General features: G+C 50.2%; 6 protein-coding genes across 6 annotated transcripts; 2 read left to right on the forward strand and 4 right to left on the reverse strand.

Annotated features, from left to right (window-relative positions):
- Window positions 1-615: 615 nt before the first annotated feature.
- PtrM4_028000 (ProP, Permease major facilitator superfamily) lies at window positions 616-2,493 on the reverse strand (the record flags this gene model as incomplete). Its single annotated transcript, XM_001932511.2, has 2 exons — window positions 616-1,837; window positions 1,883-2,493. 2 exons carry the CDS (start codon window positions 2,491-2,493, stop codon window positions 616-618), a joined length of 1,833 nt encoding a protein of 610 aa, XP_001932546.1.
- Window positions 2,494-3,556: 1,063 nt separating this feature from the next.
- On the reverse strand, window positions 3,557-5,358 carry PtrM4_028010 (PnbA, Carboxylesterase type B; the record flags this gene model as incomplete). Its single annotated transcript, XM_066103786.1, has 4 exons — window positions 3,557-4,005; window positions 4,052-4,235; window positions 4,288-5,116; window positions 5,189-5,358. 4 exons carry the CDS (start codon window positions 5,356-5,358, stop codon window positions 3,557-3,559), a joined length of 1,632 nt encoding a protein of 543 aa, XP_065965988.1.
- An 811-nt stretch (window positions 5,359-6,169) lies between these two features.
- Window positions 6,170-7,762, reverse strand: PtrM4_028020 (glycosyltransferase family 2 protein; the record flags this gene model as incomplete). The annotated part of the gene is made up of 1 exon (XM_001932509.2): window positions 6,170-7,762. One exon carries the CDS (start codon window positions 7,760-7,762, stop codon window positions 6,170-6,172), a length of 1,593 nt encoding a protein of 530 aa, XP_001932544.2.
- A 3,559-nt stretch (window positions 7,763-11,321) lies between these two features.
- Window positions 11,322-12,430, forward strand: PtrM4_028030 (glycoside hydrolase family 16 protein; the record flags this gene model as incomplete). Its single annotated transcript, XM_001932507.1, has 2 exons — window positions 11,322-11,664; window positions 11,712-12,430. 2 exons carry the CDS (start codon window positions 11,322-11,324, stop codon window positions 12,428-12,430), a joined length of 1,062 nt encoding a protein of 353 aa, XP_001932542.1.
- Window positions 12,431-13,654: 1,224 nt separating this feature from the next.
- On the reverse strand, window positions 13,655-16,156 carry PtrM4_028040 (Dimer-Tnp-hAT domain containing protein; the record flags this gene model as incomplete). The annotated part of the gene is made up of 2 exons (XM_066103787.1): window positions 13,655-15,949; window positions 16,022-16,156. The coding sequence occupies 2 exons, from the start codon at window positions 16,154-16,156 to the stop codon at window positions 13,655-13,657; spliced, it is 2,430 nt and encodes an 809-aa protein (XP_065965989.1).
- Window positions 16,157-16,650: 494 nt separating this feature from the next.
- On the forward strand, window positions 16,651-18,021 carry PtrM4_028050 (uncharacterized protein; the record flags this gene model as incomplete). Its single annotated transcript, XM_066103788.1, has 1 exon — window positions 16,651-18,021. One exon carries the CDS (start codon window positions 16,651-16,653, stop codon window positions 18,019-18,021), a length of 1,371 nt encoding a protein of 456 aa, XP_065965990.1.
- Between the last annotated feature and the right edge of the window lie 600 nt (window positions 18,022-18,621).

Consider the following 18,621-nt stretch of genomic DNA (forward strand, 5'->3'; position numbering starts at 1 on the left):
GGAATGTGCAGTTTGTAATCATATGTGTATGTAGAGTATGTAGACAAAGACTTCTCGGCAATAACGCCTTGGATAACTCTAACTAAGGGATGTCTCAACCTAGTGGTCGAGAGAAAGGGTGTTGAGGAAGTAGCCACTCAGCCGTTCAACGCGTCTATCTATGCTTCTTGACCCGCTCTATTCTCTAGAGAAGGAATCGGTAGTCGTAAACGAGAGCGTTTCCAGCGTTCGTTTGATCCTACGAACAGTATTGATTTGCGTAGGCATGGGCACGCTACACGGGATATGGTAATAAAAGAGCATGACGTGCATAAAGCGGGTCGATCGCCCCCACTCTCGGGTTGCCGCCCACATCTCTGTGGCATCTCCGGTGTTGTTGAACAGACGCCGGTGGGTAGAAATATACACGTGACAGACAATGAAGAGGTAAATCAATAAACACAAACGTCTCTCCTGTCCGATCGAGCATGTGAGTATGTATAGGGAGAAGGGGCGAATAAGATCAAGCTCATCAATTGTATTAACATCCAATAACTAAGAAGGGTATCACAAGGTCATTATCGTCATTGAACATGTGCTGAGGTGACCAGACTTCCTAGTCATAGCGAACACCCTTTATGCAAGTCCGTTAGTGCTGCGCGCACTTTGCTTTCGCTGCATCTTCGCACGCTTCACTTCCTCATACCTATTCTCTCCGCCAGGAACACCGCGAACGACACTGCCTCTGCGCGAGTGTGGCACAGAACCACCTTGCTGAGCGATCGAGTTGGCTCTTGATCCGTATATACCTGGCAAACTGCTAACTCGCCGGCCACCGGTATCATCACGAGCAGCACTTAGTTGTTGTGCAAAAGGACTGCGCTTTCGCAGCACAGGCCCTTTCCAGTAGATGACATAGACGGATACGACGAGCAGAAGAGAGATTCCAAAGAGAATCGTCGACGCGTAGGCAAGATGGTTCTCGCCTCCAATGTTCTGAAAGAAAGGTGTCGCGGGAAGCGTGAGGACACCGGCAAGGAAGTCACGAGCCCAGCCGTTGCCACCGGTTGCGGAAGCTGAGTAGGGACCGTAGGCGCAGATCATATAATCAATGGTCGCCATGTAAATGGCATAGTTGGCGATACCGATGATAGCTGAGCCGACCAGGGAGCCCATCCAGTGAATTGGCGGGCCAGTTGAGGTCCACGCGAAGATTATTAGACCGATCGGGAGGCAGGGTGCCGTGTACAATAACCACCAGAGACGGGCCTCGTACTGCGAGCGCTCATCATCGGGGCGTTCACGTCGCAGGCGCTCGTTGCGCTTGATAGCCGGGAAGAAGGAGAACCACGCGATGAAGTAGCCGATACCGATAGCCACGAAAGTGAGACCAACGGCGAAAATAGGAAAGTCCCATTGCTCGTACACCAGCGCGTACGACTGGAGGAACATGAAGATGATAGCATCGGAGAAACCTGATAACAGAGATAATACCAGGACGATGGGTTCAGTGACGAACATGCGAAAGGGCCTGATCCAGGTGGTGAGAATCTCGTGCACACTGAAGCGCTCCTTGGACGTCTTGAGTTCGTTTGGTCCCCAGATGTTGTTCGGCTTGCCGTTCTTGTCACCCTCAGTGCGACGCTTCTTGGCGATGCGATCCAGGAGAATCGTGGTACGTGTCTCGGGAACAAAGATAAAATGGGCGATTTGGACAGCGACGCCGAAAATCAGCTGTATCCAGATGTTCCACCTCCAAGCAAGGAACTGTTCGACGAAGCCACCAACGATAGGTCCGAGGACTGAACCGCCGACGGACGAAAAGACGATGAATGCAACGGCGTACTGCTGGTTGTCCCTGCAGGAATTAGGATTGCGTGTGAAATTGAATAGATGCACTTACGGCTCCCACATATCGGCCACCATGGCTAGTGTGACTGAACCACCTGCAGTGGAGAGACCACCAAGTGCACGGAATGCAAGGATAGTCCCAAAGTTGGGCGCGATGGCCACAGGAATTTGCCAGATGTTGACGAAGAACAAGCTGAGCTGGAGGATAGGCCATCGTCCTAACTCTTCACTCCAGGGTGCCCACAGCTCGCAGCCGAACGCATATGTGATCAAGAAGATGGCTGCACCAAGACGTGCGGCTTGCGCACTGACGCCGAACTCTGCAGAGATACCTGTTACGCCATTGGAGTATAATGAAGTATTAAAGTTCATGCTGACTTGTACCATAAAGACGATACTAAGTATGGTCCATTTCTTCCAAGTGGGGAAGCAGAACCCAAGCTCATCATAGCAGTCCTCCTCGGTGATCTCGTAACGGTCGAATGTACCGTACTTCGCATAGTGTTCGCGGTCGGCAGCGGTGATAGCGTGGTCCAACGGGTTCCCAGTGTGGTGCTGATCGAGATCAGATGCAGTGCTCTTCTTCTCAGCATCGATAGCCTCGTTGCGATTCACAAGATCAGGGTCATGGACAGCAGGCTTTGTTTCCGCAGCGGAAGCCATATTGTCGCAGACAAGGCGCGCGGGCGTTGTCGACAGCTTGAAATCCAAATCTGGGGAAACCCAAAAACGTGGGGGTTAGGCAGGGGAAATCCGGGGTAGAATGAAGAAATTACCACATCACGGTGCGCGACAGAAGGAACTTTATAATGTAGCGCGGGCCCGACGTGAAGTAGTGATGGCGTAGGTGCGCGATCAAGAAGCGCGGTGCATATTGTGCATGTCATGAGCCACATGCTCAACCATGGACGTCATACTACATCCTTCAAAGCTTACGGGCTGTGCCGCTATGGCGCGTTAGTCTTACCTAGGTAGATCCATGGATGTCGCTGGACACTATTCCCATACGCTCCCAGACTAGGCAATGTAGCAGTGAATGTGGGTCAAAGACTAAGCAAATAAACCTAAAGCATGTTTAAGAAAGAGGCACGGGTTGGGAGTTGCCATCGCTGTATTGTGCGTAGGATATCACGACACGTCATCATTACATTCTTTCACCGGACGCACTTTACCCTCGTTGCACGCGATGACATTAACGACAACTTGGCGCTCCAGCCTCCAACATCCTAAGCACTCAAAGTATCTGCGAAGCTCAAAGGGAGGCGCACCAAGCAGCGGCGATCACCCTTGCCAAGTTGCGCCATATGTCTTAGGTCCTGTTTATCGATTTTTGTCAATTTCACTCAATATCACGCATGACGTCAGACCGTCTTCCGCTTTAGGCCGGGTGGCCTCAGCTGCCTTATCCGCTTTACGCCCCCATGGCACGCACAACACCACAACATCCGCGGAGCGCCATCACTGTCATTACTTTTGTGCTCCACCTCCGTCTTTACCCATTTTTTGCACGTTTTGCAAGGGGGTCCTTGAACATGGTGGATTTTTGGGCGTTGTCTATACCTGTTCTCGCCTTTTCGCGGCGGTCGGATTACTTGTTCTGCAAGCTCCGACACCTCCGAGGGCTCTGAGGCTCATTCAATATCGGACCACCGATGATAACTTGTGGATCAAATGGAAGCAATGATGAGATCTTTGGCGAGATGCACATCGGCAGTAGATTCGGTACTCAGTCCCTTTTTTGCCCCTGCAGTAGGGCCAACGGCGCAAACGCCTTCCCTATCACACTTTCCCAGCTTTGAACAAGTGCATCACATCTTGTCCAACTTGTCTCCAACAATTTCTCATGATCATCAACTTTCTTTTCCAGCCAACCCTCCCTGTCGTTCGCTACTGCAATTATTTCATCTCCTTTACCTGTATACTTGTACTCGCTCCATGGCGCCCTGCCATTTGCGAACCCAATCCAATGTTGTGAATGTTGCGTCGATATTTGCTTGAACCTCTGACTGGGGTAACGGAATTGGAACGTCTTGAAGACGAAGTAAACATCTACCCAGTGATGAGGCTGTTGGTATAGTGGGCTTCCCGGGAAGGGGTTACGAACGTCGAAGACGTAGCGATACACCTTTTTCTGAGTACGTGTTGTGAGATACTGGGATAGCAGGTGTGTGGGTGCTGAGATGGTTAGCGATGGACTTGAGCAAGGAACCAATCGTGTTACCGTCGAAAAATACGTCGCCAATCCATCGTAGGCCTGCCGTAAGGAACAGGTTCTGGTCCATGTCTGGCGTTATATCATAGACCTGACTGACTATTTCGGCACTTTTTTTACCCGACTGCGCAGCGATTCCGTACAGAAATGCCCCTGGAGTGATACCGGCGAACCTTTCCGTCATCGTCGTACCCTGTTTTTATAGTTGAGTTTCGTCTCTTTCATGTAGCGGGTTGTCATCTTACCTCAAAGCTTGTGGTCCCCAAGATAATCTCATCAACCCACTCGCAATTGCCGATCAACTCTGGGATTCTGTCCCAAGTGATTGAACCCGCGTCATCACCAAACCATTGCTCATCCTGCACGGATAGCCACAAGGACCCACCGCTGAAGAACTGGGCTGAAGCTTGCACAAGCTTTTGGGCTTCCAAATCCCTCAGCTGTTTCAAGCCAGCCTCTCCCTTTTCTTCGATTCCCACACTCTTCAGAAACATATTGTATATCTTGTTCGCATCTGCGGGTAAAATTGGTGCGGTCGTCGGCCCAATGACCCCTGACATGAGAATCGCTCTTTGGAAAAGTGAGCCTGAGGGCGGTGGAGAAGACAGCATATGAGCACAAATGGACATAGAACCTGCAGATTCTCCGAACACTGTAACCCTATTTCTATCTCCCCCAAACCCTCCAATGAACTTCTGGATCCAGAGAAGAGCATTGCGCTGGTCATTCAGCGCAAGGTTCCCATTGCCGGGCTCTGGCGTATGCAAGTAGCCGAATGCGCCCAATCGATACTGAATGCTTGCCCCAATGACGGGCTGAGAGTCAAGAAGCGATTGTTCGACCATGATTGCTGTGTTGTGCTGCTCGTCTATTTTCCCGAGGACGAAACCACCGCCATGTATGTACACCAGAACAGGGAGTTTAGAAGAAGAACCAGCAGATTGAAGGCAGGAGATTGGTATGTTGAGTTGCAAAACCAGACATTCGAACTCGTCTGTTGGAGCTGGAAACACTTCTCCCGGAAATGGTCCACCACCAGCACCGTCTTCAGGGATGATATGAGGGCAAGCGTACCTGGCAATTCTTAGTCCTGAGATGTATTGCATGGTCTCTAGAATGACTTTGGGGACAAATTTTAGCTGTTACCCTGGTTGTGTGAAGTCTGCCTTCCCAGAAAGCCCCTCCGCAAGGACTGATTGCTTGAATCGACCTGGGATCGTAGCGAAAGTTATGGCACGAAATTGGACCACATTATCTGGCGCGATGGTTCCAGTCATGGGCCCTAGTTCGCCATGATGGAATTTGAACGTAGGCATTGTTTTAGAATGAGAAGACATTTCTGATTACTGTTATAGCGTAGGTCGCCGCCAATAGAAGATATATACGTATGAGGAGGAAAAAGTAGAGATATGGGATGTTAGCCTTTTTATCGTAGCTGCCTGAATCTGGAGTCTAGGTCCGACAAGCCGATGGGATGTGCATAATCTCATCTACATACAGGCAAACACGAACACGTCGACCATTCTAGGTGTCAGACGAATCTGAGGGGAAGCCTTCGCTGACTAATTTCCGCAGTTGATAGGGTCGGTGACAGCCAACGAGGTGCGGACGAATGTGAAATGCGCACATCGAGAGCTCTTCGGGCCTGCTGAAATGTGAGCACACTTTAAAGACCATAAGCACTTAGATAGAAATGTGTGCCCAAGTGGGACATATGCCGCATAGGAAGTCGTAGTCCACTGCGAATTCAACCCCGCCGAATGGTAGATATACTAAGCCGCGTTCATACTAGCGTGATTTGTCCAATCCCGCTCGCTTCGTGGCAGGTGACAGGGTCGACTTGATCCTTTCCCACAACATATCTGACCTCATCATATGGTCATCATCGCTCATTACATAAGCGATAACGTGTACTCCACCAATTTAGTATGCTATCAAGGGTATCACGCGTGACGGATATGAACTGAAAAGTAGTGATTGATTAGTTACAACATTATTGACATACTCAATTCTTCACCTCTTGCGCGTCCGAAGCAGGATAAAAGGAAGGGTATCGTATCAAAACTTTTCGAAAAGCATATAACACGCGTATTATCTAGGTAAAATGAGGAACCCACGCCGCAAACTTTAAATCAGCCCAGGAGAACCAGGGGGTATGTACACCGACGTAGGCGCCTTGTTGTCGTAATTAGTACCTTTCGACGCGGCAATTAGAGCTTCCGACTCATCGGCAAGGTAAGCTGGATTACTTTCGAAGCGAGGATCCAGCCACACGGCATTCGGATCCTTATCCTTGATCATCCTTTTAATAGTCTTGGGCTTCTTGTGGCCTCCGATGTAAAAAACAACTGCGCGAATAGCGCCAAAGATCGAAACAAGCGAGTAAAGTTGTTTATACAGCGGATAAGTGGTGGCGGCCCAGAATCGTGGTTGTAGGTCGGGTCGGTGTCGCGCGTTGATATACTTGAAAGCAAGGATAGGAATTGTCGCCAGCAGCATAAGTGGTAAACCGAGTCGCCAGAAATTTACATCACCACCCATGGTGACGAAAACGGGAATGCGCACCCAATCTACGATGATGGTAGCGATGGAGTAGAGATGAATGAACTTTTGAGTGAATATGCCACATGGAGTCATTTGGCCATTGAGAGAAAACAGCATGCGGTCGGCGAATGCGATAAGACGTCCATGACGGCCCATTTCCCAGGAGCGGTATCGCTGATTCCACCAGTTGAGGCCTGGCCCAAGGACGGTAGTGGGAACTTCGGTTTCGAGCACGCATGTCGCGTCGAAAGCGATGCGCTTCTTCATCTTCTGCATCGATAGGCCCGTGTTGACGTCTTCGGCGATGAAATCAATCGAGTGGTAGTTGCTAATAAGGTCGATTAATGTCTCTCTTTCGCAGAACCAGCCGGCGCCGTGAGGATACAGTACTCCACATATCGACGACTCGGCTAGCTTGGTAAGACCGGACATCTTGTATTCGCAATCTTGCCATGCGACCAGGCAGAGTGGTACATCGCCGTTGGCGTCGACAGCCTTGAGGGGGAATGCGCAGCCTTTGGTGACTTCGTCCATCTTATCGATGGGAGGTCGGAAAGTGGATGGGATTGAGACATCGTCATCTACAGTCATGATCCAATCGTAGTTCTTAGCAGCCATTGCGCCAACCAGCTGTGCAGCATTCTTGCTCCCGATAGGTGACCAGATATAGTTGATATCGGGGTGCTCTCCGCGGACGAAGTGACGGAACTTAGGAGAAGTAGGATATCTGGTGCGTCCATTGTCGACGACAAAGATATCCTGCGGACGAAAGTGCGCAAATGCGCTTTTGAGTACCTTTCTCGTGGCGTCATGGTTACTATTGTGACAAGGAATCACAAGTGCTGTACTGTAACTTGGCGCGGGCTCGAGGATGGTGACAAATTTCTCCACGTCTACTTGCATATCTGGAGCTGGCTTTTCATCGGGTGGGGCGACTGGAGGGTGAAGAGGAGGTACACGAGCAACTAGTAGAATGACGGTGATCATTATTGGCTCAAGGCCAAGAACTATGATCAGAACGGGCAGCATGTTGCTTCTTGTAATCTCCATAGACTTCTTTATCCAGCGAAAGTAACGATCCGAGATCGCGACTCCAACGGCAAGAGCAGCTACCACGGACAGGATGACGTATTTCTTCCAGGTGAATGGCCAGAACACCTCCCGGATGTCAATCATCTGCCATATTGTCCTTGGGTGGACATGTCTCAAGACTTTCCGCTTTATCGCCGAAAAGGCCTGGAAGATTGGTGTTCGTCGGTCAAGTTTGGGTGCACCTTGCCGTAGGGGAAGCGATTCGCTGATAGATGGCGCAAGACTTGTTGTAGACGACGAGGGTATTCCATATGAGTATGGCAAAGATTTTCCGTCCAAGCTAACCGACCTCGGGGAGCCATGAGAAAGAAATGCTGGCCTTGGCAAATGTAATTCATCTTGTGGTTGAACAGTGTTAGCCCGTGAACAGATCTCCACCCCGAATCTTGTATGAGCGTCTTTTGGAGACGCAGGCCGAATGATTGACACGGCATCCATATCCACGACCGAACTTGATTTGACTGGTAGGATATCCATTCTTGTAAGATGGAACCTCTTGGAATCTTTTCCGGTAATAATAGTACAAGCAATGATCGTTGAATTTAGGGAAGAGTAGGAACGCGATGTTCGACATATCACGTACTTTTGAGCTTCTCATACTCTAATTCTGCAAGTCGATATGCAACTCTCAAACTATCGATTTTCTATTTCTCATGTTGACAACGCAGCAATGCGAGCGGCTTGCGACTTAGTCCTGCGCCACATCTCCTGCTCTGGAACCTGGCCGATTGGGGTATGTCTATGCTGAAGTCTCGTCATTCTAATTTTGACTACTTCTTGAGGTCCGTGAGGCATCAAAGATTGGTGGCGGGCATGGCACTAGCTGAATATCTAGGTACCTATTCACTGACGAGGCTTGTCACAACGTCTTGTATAATTTGCCTTCGCACAGCGCTTTCTTAGACAAGCCCCTTGGCATACTAAACTTGTTCTGCTAGGTGGAGTATGGCTTCACTTTATTCGGTAGCTTGGGGAGTAGAAGAGGAGTAGAAGAGAAGTGTTTGCTAACGTTTGAATCCTTTTCCTGAGTACCGCTGACAGAGGGCAAGGTAATGCCTGCGTCCGACGCCTCGGCATCCCGGAACAAGCACTCCACACATATACTGTACCTATACATCCCCGGCATATATATACCAGCTCTCTGGCTAAGCGGCTTGGCTTTGAGTCGCTTTACGCTTGCGTAACCATAATTTCCACTTTCTGTTACGCCTCAACGTATCACACCGCTCGTTTCTGCAGGTGAGGCGCAAACGATGCGTCTTACAGCGCTGTACGACGATTGAAAATAGTGTACGATGAATAACGAGACCGTTCCGACTACCACATCGTCATCCCTGTAAACACTAAAGATGGCCTCCATGATCCACTTCAATACTCCACCAATTCATCTTCTTTCAGATGAATACCTGAAGTCATTTGCACATAATTAAGCTGTGGTGCATCGCGTATTAACAAATTTCGGGTGAAGCATTAATCGATATGCCAGATTTCTCTGCCTACCAAGTTATGCGCGGAGGCACGAATCCCTGATATAGTTCTATCGTACCATAAGCCATAATTTGCTGGCAAATGTGGGGGCGACATGTCGTGCACCCAAAATCAGCCGCTGTCTCCAGCTGACAAGGCTACAGGCCCTTGTGGTGATGGAACCATCACACCAGATATTTTATGTGTCATTGTCTGCGAGACGGAGGCACACTTCGACTTTCACGCATTGGATTACAAAGACTCTTGGCTACTACTGCGCATAGCAGGATATGCAAAGAAGATGGCTAACGAGCTGAAGCAGGCTCAAATTGGATATCGCGTCCTAACGCAGAAATACTATACATGAAGTAATTCATTGATCTGAGTTTTCGATTTTATTGTGAACATCAGGGAAGGGGATTCTTACTTACAGCCTGGCCAAGATGAAGTAAGAACTACAATTTCCACCCCGTCCTTCATCTGAGAAGGCGCCACTTCTGTCGCTTGTGTCTAGTATATCTTCTGGATGCGATACCCCTGCATCCGACACCGATGAACCGTGGGCTTTCGGCCCATCCACAGGCTGTCCTCCTCGAGTACATCACGTAATAGTCGTGGGGGTTCAGGTATACCGGCAGCCATACATCACTTGAGCTTCTTCAAGCTGGCTTTAATGTCGTCGTCGTCGATAACCTAGTAAACTCGTACCTTGCGTCGTAACATTGGAACGTATCAATGGACTACGAGACGAGTAATGAGCCAAAACAGCTTCGAGCCCGTTGCTGGTATTCCACGAATCCGACTACCGAGACGAGCACGCAATGTCTACTATGTTCAGGCAGTATGACACAGCTATGGAGAGTGTCATCCACTTCGCTGCACACAAGGCAGTATCGGAGAGTATCAAGGATCACCTTTTGTTCGCTATTGGATAGGCTCAATATAAAGAAGAAGATTCTCTCCTCGTCAGCAGCCGTATATCGAGAGGTGATATCGGAGACCTGTCTGCGAATAAACAAGGATCATTGCGTCCATGACATCCGTGAGTGGGCTGACAGGTCAGACAACAAGCACGTTACACAAAGCGGCTGCAGAGCGATCTCGAATCCGTTTGGCCGTTCAAAGTATATGTGAGAGGCTGTTTTGGACGACCTTGCAGTCTGAGACCCAGAATGGTCAATTGTGGTTTTGCGCTACTTCAATCCTATTAGCTGTCATGCTTCGGGGAAGCTAAGTGAAAACGCCAGAACCTCATGCCCAACTTGCTGCGAGTCATAAATGGTCAAATCCTGTACCTGAGCATATTCAGCACGGATTGAGATACAAAAGACGGAGCGCAATAAGATTTTTATCATCGTTACCGATTACGCCCAGGCGGCGCACTCAGAGACGTTAGCGAGTCGCGGCTGGAATGTGGCTTCCACACGTACAACCTCGGTACCGGAGTAGGAAACACGGTAAAGGATGTTGTTACAGCAATGCAAGCCTCCCTAGGGAAGTGTGTTTGCAACAAAGGAGGTTGGACAACGTGCTGGTGATGTTGGTGTTGTGTGGCGGACCCTGCACGGGCAACGGTGGAGCTTGCATGGAAAACGGAAAGGTCGATTAATGACTGTTGCAAGGATTTGTGCCGCTCTTTCCAGCTCGACATGATGGCTTCTGGGCGCTTACTGGGATATGCTGTCAAGTAAGAAAAGTCGTGCCCGTTCGGGTATAACAGATATGTAGCGCCAGGGTAGCGGGTATGCTAGTGTAATCCGATGTCACATGACATGCCTAGGCGCCATTTCACACCTTGTGTATGGACTGACCCATATATACTTAGTCGCTTAGGTGCTTGGCATATGCAGGAGATTTTTTCAAAGCCACATCGGGTCTTTTATACGACCACCGCAGCGCCACTATCCCCCTTTGCCACGTCTCTGTGGCCATACGTTGCGCTTTGTCTATAAGTAGCACAGCCTTGTCCCACCCTGCGCTTCCGTCAGATCAAAGCTTTGGTGCTAAGCTCTCTTCCTTGATGTAGGCCCTGAACATCCTTCCGGATGACCGCTAGACCGCCTCTTAGAAACCTGAAATCCATGCATATGTAACATGCCATGTCCAGCTACTAAAAGTTAACGGCCACAATTCTGTGGCGAACTTGATCCCCGACAAAGCGCCAATATACTTTGACATGTTTTCTAGAAAGATATTATTGTTGGTATTCAACGCCTCCTTGTGCGTTGTTGCGGTCACAGCAGAATGCACAAAGTTCTCGACCAATGGAACGGTAGCAGCGACATATGACTACTACCGCTTTTTTGACTTCAGGCATCTCCAAGGGAGTCTTGATGAGACTGCAGCTTCCTCGTCATCTCGAGAGAATGATGTTAAGATTACGGAATCTTCTAAAGGGAAGTCTAAGATTGTTGCGGCTGCACCATGGAATGCCGATTGGACTCCACGCGACTGGTTTCGGCCAGCTCCAAAGGAGAACACGATAGATATGTACTACACACCTTCACGCATAACTATAAGTAAGAAATACCTGTCTCTACAACCCTGTAGTGCTCACTGTGGATAGACAATGACGCCGAATCTGCGAAGGAACAGTCTACTTACCTCACTCTACACACGACACGACTTCCCAACGGAACTCAGCTCGCTGCTGAGCTGGACTTTGCGGAGCACAATGCCACCTTCGCCTCTATGCGTATGCTCGCACGGATTCGTGGAGCCAGCGGAGCAGTTGCAGGCTTCTTTACGTACCATAACGACACAAGCGAGTCGGATATAGAGATCCCAACCGGAGGTGCCTCGAGCGAGCTGCACTGCTCGAATCAGCCAACGACCGATCCCGATACAAATATGCCTATCGAGGGAGCAACATTTAATGTATCGTTGGAAGCACACGAGCCTGCGACTGCATGGAACAGTTATCGAATGGACTGGACATCCGGACGTAGCGTGTGGTACGTCAATGGTATACAGTCGGCTGACACAGAGGTCAATGTACCGGATACCGAGAGCAGAATAATTCTGAATCTGTGGAGCAACGGCGGAAACTTCTCTGGGCGGATGACTACTGGCAGTGAAGCCTGGTTTGACATCCAATGGGTAGAACTGTTGTTCAATACGACTGCTAGCCCAAGTTCGCAAGAGAAAGGCACAGCGTGTTCGGTAGAGAAAACGCCTGGATCTCCCGTACCGAGCTCCTCCGTTCGCCCCAAAGACAGTGTTTCTGGATGTCTATGGTGGGTGGTTGGATTGGCGTCGGCTGTGAGCTTGATGGCATACATGTAGCTCACAAGAAAAGACAAGTTACTGTGGTGTCATTGGTTTCTGGTGCAGAAAACGCCCGTCTCATTTTCTTTCGAGCTGATTCCACGATTATCTCTTGAGAGTTCGCCTTACTCCTGACCTATTACCTTGAGTCGTATTGGTGTGCACCTACCTAGGTAAGTAGGCATAGGTGGTTGTAAATATTGTGGAACTCGGGCATTGCGCTCGCCCTCCAGGCAGGAGGATAGCCCTCTGCGAGACGTTTCGAGCTTCATTTCTTATCATGATGGTATTTAGCTCAAAGGAATGAGGGTTTGTGCTAGGCAGGATGCGTGCGTCTGAGGATTCAATGATACCCCTTAGAGTAGCCGAGGTTAGTGGACTTGGCATGACGTCAGAGACTTGCCGCATCTGTGCTTCACGACCCAGCATCTTTACGACACATTCATTCCATCTAACTACACGACGATATCTTCTACTGCTCTATGTATGCTGCTTGAAATTTCAACCTACATATCGCGTACATCAGTTTCAGGTACAACGATTTACAAAGTGCACGCGGCTTACAACATTCCCAACCCCGTCTACTTCGACGGTAGATGTCTGCAAAACCCCGTTTTCTTAGTTGATTATTGAAACATATTTCCTGCCGGGTCAATATAAGTGCTCCTAGTCCGACATAAATGCATCTCATGAACTTGATCCCTACTATTCACCATTCATTCCGATGTCCGAATCGTACCTAGCTTTCTTCGTAAGTGATGGAGAGTGTATCTCGGACGCTTGAGGCTGCTGTGGGCCTCTTATACGTCCCGGCAATGGGCGTAGGTTGTAAACTCTTGTGGAGCCTTCCTCCTCGTCTCGCTTTCGCTTTTGTGACGGTGGGTATAGGCTGATCACACAAAGCAGTTCAATCCATTGTTTGATGTCTGGGAAATTTTCACGCCGCTCAGACGTGTAAACTGCTCCTGGGAGTAACCATTGCTCATTCGAAAGCTCTTGGTCTATCTTCTCGATTTTTAGCCCTTCGATGAACCGTTGAGCTGTTTGCGCGCGTGACTGTTCCGTGCAGAGTTGCTATCAGTCAGTTCAGTCAGTCCGGAGCTCTCTGGACTGACTGAACTGACGTCCTGAGGTCACTGAACTGGACTGGACTGACTGCCAAGACTTTTCAATTAAACTAAAACTGACTGACTGAACTGACGTCGCCGCGGCCTGCGGACTGACTGGACTGACTGAACTGAGTTACCTGACGTCGAACTGAGATAAATGCTCCTGTACTTTTGAGATTTCTTCCTCTGATAGTGTGCGCGCTAGCCCAGAAGCTGAGGTAGTTGTTGGCTGTATACCAAGCCTCTTCCAGCTCTTCAAGCTCTGCAAAGCTGAAATAAGCTCTGGCTTCATATGGAGTCTCCGGGTGCCTAACATGTCGCCAAGCTCGCTGAAAGTCCGCTCACAGTCTGCCGCTGCTGCTGGTATTGTTAGGACGTCAATAGCGAACTTTGAGAGTATAGGGAACTGCCCAGCAACTGACTCCCAGTATAGAAGCGGATTAAGAGACAGCCAATCCTCCTCAGCTAACGCTGGTTGCCGCTTCCATATCTCATACTCATCCTCAGCAAGGCTTGCCTCTAACTGCCGTGTGCTTTGCTCAATTGACGACTGTAGAAAAGCTGATCGCGACGTTGAAATCCCTAGCCGGGGCTTCTTACGCGGCGGCGTTACAGTGTGAGCTGAAGTGGCTGCAGAGTCCTTCCGCCCCTGCCACATGCGCAGGAATGCCCGGTGGTTATTGTCAAGCCAGCCGTCGCGATAGTGGACACCGTCACGGGCAGTGACATGGGTGTCAGGCACCTTCCAGAGCGCTGAGAGGTGGTGTTTGTAGTGCGGGTGTAGTATTGTAGCAGTGTAGTAGACAGGCGCGTTATCGAATTTTGCGTAGTACTCAGCAAGCTTACAATGCGCAAGGTTAACGTTTGTAATAAGATGATCTTCAGGCGCATCTAGATCTTCGTAATTTACATCCTTAAGGCGGTCTTTGAGAGCCTCAAGCTGGTCAAGAAGCCACTCAAACGTTACTAGAACTTCCCATATAGCGCCGTGTCGGCCGTGTCGGCCGCGACCTTCAAGTAGCCGTGTAGCTTCGGCAAATGGCTCAAGGAGTCGAATGTATTCTGTTATTGTCGCCCAGTCCTTGCCGCTTAGACCCCCTTCGCGTATATATAACCGTGGCTGGGCAGCAGGGAGCTGCTCACGATTCTTCCGGCGTCGTGAGGTTGCTGTTGCAGCACTATGCTCCTCAAGTTTACACTCAATATAGCCATCGATAGGGCCGTGTAGCTCAGCTGCACGGACAAACGTGTTGAAATAGCTATTCCAGCGTGTCTTAACAGGCTTCACAAGCTGCCGGATGTGGGGTGTAACACCTAGAGACTCTGCCTCCTCGCACTGTAGGCGCTCTAGTAGTTGTCGAGTTTGAGGCGTACAGATAGACGCAATCACGTCAAAGAGGACGCCAACAGGACCGTATTTGCGCCACTCATCCATGTACTTCTCCTCTTCCTCAAGGTGTGCGGCTTCATTCTCGTACGCGCTACGGTCTTTGCCCCAAATTACTAATTGTGCGCTTAGGTTGAGTATATGGCAGCAGCACCGCAGCCGCCGCTCGCTTGCGATAAAGCCAAACTCCTCTGCTAAGGACTCAACTGCAGTATCATTGTTACTTGCGTTGTCAAGCACAAAGTACCCAACCCTCGCGTTGTCAACGCCAAATAGCCGAAGTATTGTTGTTGCTGCAGCGGCAATATTATTGCCAGTGTGCGCCCCGTGTAGCTCAGGCAACCCAAGCAGGTGGTCAACTAGCTTGCCCTCGCTGTTAAGGTAATGTACGCAGAGGCCAGTAAAAGCATACTGCCCACCAGTTGAAGTCCAGTTGTCGAATGACACGTGTATAAGCGACCGGGCTTCGCGAAGGTAGTTGGCAACAGCTGGTATGTATGTATTGTACTCAGTAATAATATGATCGTGGAGCGTTTGGTGGCTACGCCAAAGGAGAGCTTCGGCTAGCGGGCTCACGGCCGCAATCATGGCTCGAAACTGCGGCGTTTCTATTACGCGAAGGCTCTGGTTGTCCGCGACTACCCAGTCCTTCAGCGCGTCCTGAAATCGAGAGGTTGAAAAGCTTGCTGCCATCTCGTTTGCTACCTCTTGCGATACTTCTATCCCTTTAGACCTCATAATATGTACTTGGGACTTTGCGAGCGCGCCCATAATATTGCCCTCCCGGCTAGCAATTGGTACAGGTCCGTTAGGTCCGTGTGAGTGTCCAGGCTTGTTGCTTGAGAGGTGTCGGCCGGCGTTTGTAGTGCTGTCAGCCTCGTAGCAAGCCTCCTGCTTCCGTCGTTGATGGCAGTACCGGCAAAGCCAGTAGTTTTTCTTGTACTTGCGGTGCCAGACGGCCCAGCCGTGGCGGTAGATCCAGCTTTTTGGCCCACCGCGACTATTACGCTCAACCTGGCGCCGCTCAAGATACGGCACACGCTTAAAATCAAGCCCGTCGTAATTGTCGTCGTCGTCGTCGTCGTCGTCGTCGTTGGGGAAGTCCGCCTGTACTGCCAAGGGCTCATCAGCCTGGGCCTCGCTCGCAGTATCGCCAACAGTAGGCGCGTTTGATAGCGATGGTAGAGGAGAATTGCGCTTGTCGCATTCTACAAGGCGGCGAAGGCCTGAATTAGAGGGAGTAGACATGAAGTACACCAAGAAGTATTATGGCAACAGTAGTCTAGCGTCGTGTGTATAGCAGACGCGACGCGACGCGACGCGAAAGGCTTACTAGGTGCGCACCGGGTAGCGCATTTCCGCAAACTCTAATTAGCTTAACATGATCCATGGGCGAGCGGCGCACACGGGCGAGCGGCGCACCCCACCAACTTTACTCACCTTACTGATCTTAATCTACAATGGCTCAACGCAGCGCTACTCAATTACTATCAAATGAAGCAGATATTCAGCTTGCTATCTCATCTATTAATGCGCACCAGATCCAAGGTACCCGTACTGCTGCAGTAGTCTACAACGTAGCCGAAACAACGCTCCGCCGCCGACGCGCTGGTATACCTGCCCGACGCGATTGCCCGCCCAACTCAAGGAAGCTTACCCAGAGAGAAGAGGAGGTGATTATTAGCTATATACTTCAGCTAGATCTGCGTGGATTTGCGCCTACCTACACAGCTGTACGTGATATGGCTGATAAGCTGCTGGCTGCGCGTGGTGGAGAGCAGGTTGGAGTCAACTGGCCATCTACCTTTGTTAAGCGTACAGACAGTCTTCGGACGTGTTTCAACCAAGCGTACGATAGGCAGAGAGCTCTTTGTGAGGATGCAACATTAATAAAGAGGTGGTTTAAGCTTGTAGAAGAGACAAAGGCTGAGCTAGGTATCTGCGATGAGGACGTCTACAACTTTGATGAAGCTGGCTTTATGATGGGCAAGATTACAACGCAGCTAGTTATAACAGGAGCAGAGAGGAGAGGCAGGCCGAAGAGTATTCAGCCAGGCAATCGCGAGTGGGTAACGCTGATCGCTGCTATCAGCGCTGCTGGCTGGTCAGTCCCACCGTTCCTCATCTTCGCTGGCCAGTACTACCTATCAGCCTGGTATAAGGAAGCTGAGATCCCACGCGACTGGGCGATCGCAGTCAGCGATAATGGCTGGACGAATAATGAGCTTGGAGTTGAGTGGCTAAAGCACTTCAACGCTCACACGCAGGCTCGTAGTGTAGGCGCGCGTCGCCTGCTTATTATTGATGGCCATAAGAGCCACCAATCTCTAGAGTTCCAGGAGCTCTGCAAGGAGAACAATATCCATACGCTCTGTATGCCTCCTCACTCATCTCACCTACTCCAGCCACTTGATGTTGGCTGCTTCTCGCCATTGAAGCGCGCGTACAGCCGTGAGGTGGAGAGCCTTATGCGCAACCACATCAACCACATCACCAAGCTAGAGTTTCTGCCAGCGTTCAAGGCAGCATTTGATCAAGCGTTCACGCCAGCCAATATCTGCTCAGCCTTCCGCGGCGCAGGCCTTGTTCCTCTACAACCAGAGGCTGTTCTATCAAAGGTAGATGTACAACTGCGTACACCTACTCCTCCAGCAGCTCTGCCAGAGGCTCCCTGGGTAGCTCAAACGCCGAGCAACGCGCGTGAGCTTGAGGCTCAGTCAAGCCTAATACGTGAGCGCGTGCGCCAGCACAAGAGCTCATCACCAGCTTCAATTATTATGGCGATTGACCAGCTAAAGAAGGGCGCCGAGGTGATGATGCTCTCTGCTGAGCTGATGCGCGATCGGATCTCTAGTCTTGAGAAGGCCAATAGCGCAGCCTCAGAGCGTAGGCGGCGCTCTAAAAGGCGTATACAGAAGCATGGAGTACTCACAAAGGGAGCTGGAGAGGATATACTGGCTCAAAATGAGGCTGACCAGCAGATTGCTCATGAAGAGCGTCAAGGAGGAGCGCGATCAGGCCTCAGCCAGCGGGCTCAAAGGCGCTGCACTAGGTGCAAGGAGACTGGGCACAACTCGCGCACATGCAAGACTGATACTATTAATATAGAGTAATCTACTGTATCAATATCTAGCAATAATATTATCGCGTTGTTGAGATGCATCGCTTTAAAGTTGCAAAAGTTGGTGGGGTGCGCCGCTCGCCCGTGTGCGCCGCTCGCCCATGGATCATGTTATTGAACTTTGGGGATCCTAAGGCTTCTTTGGGTGTAGGTTTTCTGCGCAGTCTGTCAATTTGACGCCGATCTTACACCACAACTACGAAAATCAGTCAGGCCATCTATTGTGCGGCAGATCCCAGGCACTCACCTTTCTTTGCCCTACCGCATTCATGATATCATGTCTTGTCGTCGCATTGAAATCGCGAGGTGCTGCGTAAGGTGACTCCGCACCGATTTACGTCATAACTTCGAAATTGTTTATACACCCTCCCTCTTGCGCCGTCATCTCGCACCAGCGACATTGGCGACCAAATTTCCATGCAGGCTCCTAATTGACTCATCTTATTGTAAGTTTAATTTTGTAGTAGCTATAGAGATCCGCAAATTTCATCGGGGCTGCCTAGGATCAAAGTGCCGGGCTAGGGAAGGAGCGAGCCCCGGCCTTGTTAGATTCAGAATGAATAAGGGTTGAAACGATGCTGCATATGACGCC

Source organism: Pyrenophora tritici-repentis, chromosome 1 (genome assembly GCF_003171515.1).
Source record: "Pyrenophora tritici-repentis strain M4 chromosome 1, whole genome shotgun sequence".
NCBI classification, from domain to species: Eukaryota; Fungi; Ascomycota; class Dothideomycetes; order Pleosporales; family Pleosporaceae; genus Pyrenophora; species Pyrenophora tritici-repentis.